This window comes from Schistocerca americana, chromosome 2, assembly GCF_021461395.2.
Source record: "Schistocerca americana isolate TAMUIC-IGC-003095 chromosome 2, iqSchAmer2.1, whole genome shotgun sequence".
Classification (NCBI taxonomy): Eukaryota; Metazoa; Arthropoda; class Insecta; order Orthoptera; family Acrididae; genus Schistocerca; species Schistocerca americana.
This window is the reverse complement of record NC_060120.1, coordinates 459,710,671-459,718,332: the sequence shown is the minus strand read 5'-3', so window position 1 is coordinate 459,718,332 and position 7,662 is coordinate 459,710,671. Positions and strand designations below refer to the sequence as shown.

Here is a 7,662-nt window from a genome sequence, read left to right as displayed (position 1 = left end):
TCAGGAACCCGAAATTGCGACACACAATACGAAAAAACCTTCGGTAGCCTCGTGTTTATCTAACGGATGCGAAAATTATCACATAAAATTTAACTGTCAATTCTCCTCCCGTGCACGTCAAAATGACTGTAATTGCTACTGAAAAACCCCGTTCAAGTGTCTTTGAGAGATAAAAAGATAAGAAAACACTGCATTCTATTTATCGGTTACTTTATCCCTGTGATATCTTGTTAATTGATTTGCTTGAGAAATCTACCTAACCGTCGTAGCGAGAGCCTTCAGTGCAACGGCTGGTAGGAAAATAGACGGACGTTGTCTTACCCCTTGCAGCCGCTGCACCACAGCACGTGAAAATGACCGTCGACACTGGAACTGCAGCTCGCCCTGGTCGCAAAGGTGAGGAACATGGCGTGGATAGTATTCTAGCAACAGTTATAAGCACTCTCGTTAAGAAAATTACTGTGCTATTCAGCTAAGGGGCTATATATGGTTGTGGAACTCTACTATTGTGCTTTCGAAGTTCCGCCAGTTCCGCTATATTTCGTGAGTGCTTTTATCTACTCTGGATATCAGAAAATCTGCCTGCAAAGAATTACTAGCGACTCAATCAACTTATTTCTCTATTCACGCTTGAAAACAGCAAGTTCATAATCAAACTGAGACGAGAGGCTAATTTGCATAAAGTTCCATTGCGTTACCAAGACATTCCACATGACATTACTTGAAAACACTACACTGCCACAACCATGGATCTCACACTTTACAGGCATTAAAGAGATCTGATTTGTAATATAAACATTTTCCTTGGCCTTATTCGTGCACAGGGTGAGTCGCGTAAGACGTAGTACCCATTTTATTTCGATATCGAAAGAAGGTTTTCGGTATATGATGTTAGGGTGGAGAGGCTGGAGATGTTGTTGCGTTTTTAATACTTCTAACTCTTGTGTCAACCGAGACATGAAAGCAGTATGTTTGCTATGGACTGATGTATTTTTAAGGGTATTCTAAAGCACTTGAAAATAAGAGTACAATGTTATAACGCTTGTTGATGTTGGCGTTGAAACTTTTTGCAAAAGTATTTCTGAAATGTGCTAAAATTGAAAGTCAAGAGGTCCGGAATCAGTTATTCGGGTGTAAATACAGTCAAATGCGGTCTAATGTCAGGCTCCACTGTTATATTACGCATAAAGAAGATAGGACTACACTGCTATTTCCTCGTGTACGACATTGATACAGGATCGTCTACGATTGTTATAAATGAAACTACTATATGTTAACTTCATGCGTAACAGATGTGGATTAGGAAGACTATTCCAGATATGTGTACGTCTTCATGTTTAAGTGATTTTTTTTTTTCAAAGAGTCGAAACTTTTGATACAACAACTAAGTACCAGAGCTCCTCTTCTCGGTGTTTACACTGCAGTAGCCGATGACTGCCTTCTTGGCTTTCATTTCTAGCACGTTACTAGGATACTTTGGCACGGAATTTCAACAACAAAATTAAAAATATACTCGTTTTTTCATGTGAGTTCGAATTCGTTAAAAAGTCCACCGGCACGTTTACATAAACAAAAAGCTGTTTGGTTGGTTTGTGGGATTGAAGGGGCCAGATTGCTAGGGCCATCGGTCCGTAGAAAAACCTGCTTCAGTATCTCGATTGGTACAAGGCGTAGGAGGATTAGCAACATTATGTGACCCTCTGCGTACTATCATTTGCTGAAAACCTCGTTTCGATAACTTGAACTTTTCACGAAACAAAAGGGATGTTATGTTTTACGCGGCTCACGCTGTGTACTTCTTACTAAAATCATTTTTAAATAGTCGGCTTATGACATAGCCAGCAAAGTCCTGACCATACGATTCTTTCCTTTTATATGACGACCTCGTATCCGCTTAGCTATGAAATACTTTTACTTTCGGTACCTTAAAAAAGCTATAGACATTCGGATACGATAGTGAGACGTGTTAAGTGAGAAAGTTGTAGAGTCCCAATAATGTAAGATTTATCATAAAACGTCTACACAGACAACATTACAAGTGCGCGCAGAGTATTTGAATGTCCTGTGACCAATTAGAAAGCCTATTTTATGGTTGCTTGGATCTCTCTCAGTACTCGTTTTGCAACATCGGCAAATAGTTGATACTGTTCCCTTATAGGGTGTAGAAAAATTTCCGGTACCAGTCACAATAAAAGGTTATCTATTTGACACACGACCGGTTTCGGGCTTGCGCCCATCCTCAGGTGTTTATACATTCACGTACATGTTTATATTACTGGAGATCACTGCCTTGCCACTTACAATTGTCACACTTGTATCTGTTTAGTCACTAGCAAATAGTTTTTTTGTATTTATACAGTGATCTCCAGCAATATAAACATGTACGTGAATGTATAAACACCTGATGATGGGCGCAAGCCCGAAACCGGTCGTGTGACAAATAAATAACCTTTTATTGTGACTGGTAGCAGAAATTTTTCTACACCCTATATCGTTTAACGCCTCACCTTCCACGAAAATAGATTATTATTCAGCCATCTGCTGAGACAGGGCCCCAGAGACGTTTAACATTTTCGCCTTTCACGTACGGCGCCTCAGCGAAGCTTACTCCAGTTGCTCATGTAGCTGTTAAAAATCCATATCACTCGCAAAGGCATGGTCCATTCACATTAATGTTACCACTGACAACGTTCGACGTCAACGTGCAATAACCACTCACAGACGGAGAGTGGCAGCACTGCTAATGTGGGATATGAAAAGTATGTCGCAGAGCAGAAACAGAGCGATTTATCTGACGCCCGAACTGTGATGATCATTGGCTTTCAGGCCAAGGGTGGAAGCATTTCCGAAATGGCAAAGTTTGTAAACTGTTCGCATGCCGCCATGATTAAAGCATAACGGACATGTCAAAATGACGCCGATGGCGAGACAACTGTGCGCCGCTGGCTGCTGTGACCGAGCGGTTCTAGGCGCTTCAGTCTGGAATCAGGCGACTGCTACGGTCAAAGGTTCGAATCCTGCCTCGGGCATGGGTGTGTGTGTTGTCCTTAGGTTAGTTAGGTTTAAGTAGTTCTAAGTTCTAGGGGACCTCAGATATTAAGTCCCGTAGTGCTCATAGCCATTTGAACTGTGCACCACGGGCATAAGACGACAGGGGCGAACGACGGCTGTGGACGTGTGTACAAGCGAATAGAGGTTCAACTGTCGAGCAACTAATCTCCCAGGTGAACCAAGGAGCTACCAACGACCGTTCAGTGAACGTTCCTGCGTATGGGCTTTCGCAGCTGGCACCTGGTTCATGGACCCAAACTAACTGCTGTTCATCGGCAACAAATGCTGGAATTTGCACGTCAGTATCACAACTGGACGTCCACTGAGTGGAAGCCGGCGGACTTTTCAGATGATATGCGTTTCATAATTCGTCGGACAGATGGCCGGTGGTGTGTGCGGCCCTGGACCAACCATCGGAAAGGTCCAGGCGGGACGAGGGAGCGATAAGGTCTGGGGAATGTTTTCGTTGCCTTTCCCTGGGTTATCTCGTCATTCTGGGATGCAAAATGGATCAATACAAATCCTTGGGGACATGTGCACCTCTACATGCAGTTTATTTTTCCTCGGCACCATGGCATCTACCAGCAGAAGAATGCTAAGTGTCACACAGCTCGTAGTGTACACGTGCGGTTCGAAGAGCCCCAAGAAGTGATTGCCGTACTCCTCTGGTCACCAAATTCCCAGGATTTAAACCCAATCGAGAATCTGTGGGACGATCTCGATGGGACTGTTCGTGGTTCAAATGGTTCAAATGGCTCTAAGCACTATGGGACTTAACATCTGAGGTCATCAGTCCCCTAGACTTAGAACTACTTAAACCTAACTAACCTAAGGATAGCACACACATACATGCCCGAGGTAGGATTCGAACCTGCGACCATAGCAGCAGCTCGGTTCCGGACTGAAGCGCCTAGAACCGCTCGGCCACAGTGGCCTCAACTGAGAAACCAAACGCAGCTGGCCGCGACAGTGGAGTCGGCATGGCTCCACATCCCTGTCGATATCTTCCAGAACCCCATTAACTCTCGTCCTGCACATCCCGCGCAGCAAAAGTGGTAATTCAGGCTTCTTACAGGTGGTCACATTAATGTGTCGGTGCCGTGTAAAACTGTGGTTTCAACGTAAATGGCACTTATTCCTAACTCAGTTTACTTTTCCTGCATACATATGCGATAGTAGCAGTTAGTTCATTAGAGAAACAGTCACGTCTACAAAAGTGTTTCTCACTGGTACACGATGCATCTACTGTGAACACATAGGGGAGACCAGGGCGGAACGGCCCGACTAACGTTTGAAGCAAATATTTGAGATCTCAACGATGAAAAAATATTTTAGAAAAATTAGGAACCGTTTATACGAACATATTTGTAATATAATTTGCAAATGAAGATAGCATAAAAGAATATATTTCGTTTGTTATATCAATAAACTTAGAGTGTATCATTAACTCCTATCCGCCCCGCATGCAGGGTGGAATGGACCCTGGTTTTCTATTTATTTTCTTCGATGAGATGTCTTACAAATAATCTGGTCTTCATCGCCCTCACTATCTGTGCCAGCACACAAGTTACGTGAGCACTGCGTGATCTTATGACATGCAGTCCAAACCTCAGCTGAAGTGTAATATAATTCCTTGCAATGTATGCATGGTACATCTTTGTAGTCTTCGAATTTTCATTTTCTCTAGAGTCAGTTTCTTTTTCTTTTGTCTTCTACTTCTTCGATGGAAAGCCTTTTTCTTGTCCTTTCACTTTCTTTTTCTAGAGCTAGCAGCCAGATCTTTGCTCTATCGTTTTTAGCTTCTTCAGCTTCCGAAGATTTTTTGGCCGCTTCTTGTAGACCACTCGTATAGGGAGATGATGCGAGAACAGCGGTCTTACCTCTCTTTCGTGTCATTCGTTTCTGCCTTGGTGTAACTCTGGCTATTGGCGTAACATTTTCCGGGCTAAAAGTAGGGAAACTTGACGCTGTGGAGTTGTTGATGGATGAATGTTTTTCGCGGACCAGTTTTGTATCTCCGTTTTACGTACACAATGACGTACCGGCTGCCAACGACAAAGACAAAACATGGGGAAGAGTCCGTCAAATAAAAAGTGACCTGGGCGGAACGGACTATACCAGTAGACCGTTCCACTCCAAAGCGTATCTATTGAGAAAATAGTCAGTGACCACCATAAACAATTTTTCTCCAACTGCAATGTACACGAACATAGCTAAACACATCCTGATTTAGGTGGACTCAACATTGATTGTGAAGAAAAAACTATGAGAGATTTGCTTAGTTGGAAACGGTCCAGTAAGTTAAGAGAGATCAGGTAATTCGCTCAATTTTATAGGCAGACTATGTAACTGGTGCGCGACGAATGTAGCAACCTTACTAAGCCACAATAGACATAAGACACGTGTCAATTTCAGCACACTATAACACATATAGACGAAATGAGACTAAAGACTAACGAGGCCCTTATATTCTGGTAGTCCGTTCCGCCCTGGTCTCCCCTACAATACGTACATATATGCTTAATTTAAAGATATTTTATATCAAGGCTTTTTTTGTACCCGTAATTTCGAAACTTTCCGTGATTTAATTAACATCACGCATACTATTTTGATAGGACATTCTGTAGCTGTTTTGTTATTTGCTAACGACGTTGGTGCTAATAGAACTGGTTGTCGTAAATGATGTAAATGTTTCAGCATACTATCGTTCATGACATTAATCTTTAGCCTGCCGTTGGGTTGTTAATTTATCTACATTGGTCATCAAAATTTCGACACCAGGAATGAAAGCGAATAACAGTATTCTCCTTATTGTGTGTATGCAGTAGAGCAGAAAGGATACATGACTAAATTACTAGACGACTTGGAAGTATACATGGTGTTGTATATTTGTACACAACGGTAAGGAGAGGTGGGCTACAGAGAGGTACCGCAACTGCAATTGTAGGAAAGCTGGACAGGAGTATAAATGATTAGTGAACAAGGTAACATAACAGTCGAAAGATTTACATAACTTGTATTTCTTCAAGCGTATGAAGTCTCATTACAAATAAGCAGCAAGAAATAAGTCCAGCTATTACACTAGCAATAAGGATCACCAGCGCCCTCTATTGTGGCAGCAGAGGACGCTTATAGTCCAGAGGCGCTGGAGGCGTGGCTCAGCATGCATGTTCCATTGGGCCTGCCAGACCCCGAACGATCGCTGTTGGCGTCTGACAGAAACCTGCAGTTCCGTTGACAACTCTGACGCCTGTGGGGTAGTATCGATAGATGATATCACACGTGTTGCGAATTTTAGCGCACAGAGCTGCGACCTCTGGCACAAACAACGTCTCTGACCCGGCTAGGCACCAAAGCAAACTGAGCTTGGATGGCATAGATGGGTTTGTCATTCTGTTGTGCTTCACTTCTGTGCCAGAGCTCGTCACAGATCCTAGCGAGTGGTGGCATTCCAATCTCTCAGCAACCCATGGCTAAACAGATGTTTTCGGTGGGTGACAGACCTGGAGACAGTATTGGCTAGGGTAAAAATCGTACACCCTGTGTATTGAAGTAGGCCGTGACAGCACGGGTAGCTTGCGGTCTTGCGTTATCGTGTTGAAAGACCTTGAATATACAGCACAGTATCCAGCTTTAACGCTTCAAAAGTGTAGTGGCTATTCTCCAAATTACCCACTATGTAAACCAGTGATGATTGTCTTGTATACCAAGTGACACCCCGTTCCATCACGCCAGGGGTCAGACCCATATGACGACGAAGTAAAATCTGGCAACGTTCATTCTCTTCAAACCCTCGACATATGGATCCGTCCATCGTGAAGCTGTACGGAGAACCTGTACTCGCCTGAAGACAGTACGACAGGCCTGCCATGTGTCCAGTATTGTCGTTGAGCGCTTTACTGTCGCTGCAGCCGTCTTTACTGTCCTGTCAAGGGGAACTGCCAACTGCAGCAGTGGTTGCAGTCAGTCTGTGGTGCTCCAAACGTCGTCACATGGTCCACATGGACACATGTCTCGCTGTAAACAAGTCCATTTCTTGACTAAAGGTATGAGTAAAGGGCAAGAGGCAGATTCCATATTCCTATATTTCCGAAAAGTGCTTGACACGGTGCCCCACTGCAGGCTGTTAACGAAGGTACGAGCATACGGAATAGGTTTCTATATATCATTTCATTCTCTGTATAGAGGGTCAGCAGTAATCTGCTGTTATTTGCTGATGGTGTCGTGGCGTACGGGAAGGTGTCATCCTTCCATTACTGCAGGAGGACACAAGATGATTTAGACAAAATTTCTAGCTGGTGTGATCGAAAACAGCATTAGTAGTGTCCTGCTTGGCACAGTCAGATCCATTTAATATCTGGGCGTAACGCTGGACAGCAATATGAAGGGGGACGAACATGTGAGGATTGTAGTGGGGAAGGTGAATGGTCGATTTCGGTTTATTAGGACAGTTTTAGAAAAGTGTATCTGTAAAGAAGTCCGCATATAGAACATTAGTCGACCCATTCTTGAGTACTGCTCGAGCGTTTGGGATCCGCACCAGGTCGGGTTAAAGGGAGACATCGAAGCAATTCAGAGGTGGCCCACTAAATTTGTTACCGAGAGGTTCGA

General features: G+C 43.6%; 1 protein-coding gene across 1 annotated transcript in view; it reads left to right on the top strand.

Annotated features, from left to right (window-relative positions):
• The first annotated feature begins 274 nt into the window (after positions 1–274).
• LOC124595906 (sialin-like) overlaps positions 275–7,662 on the top strand; it is a 71,600-nt gene continuing 64,212 nt past the window's right edge. Inside the window, exon 1 of the mRNA XM_047134817.1 lies at positions 275–396. Coding sequence (XP_046990773.1) covers positions 354–396 — 43 coding nt within the window. The 5' untranslated portion in view covers positions 275–353. The remainder of the gene's footprint in view (positions 397–7,662) is intronic.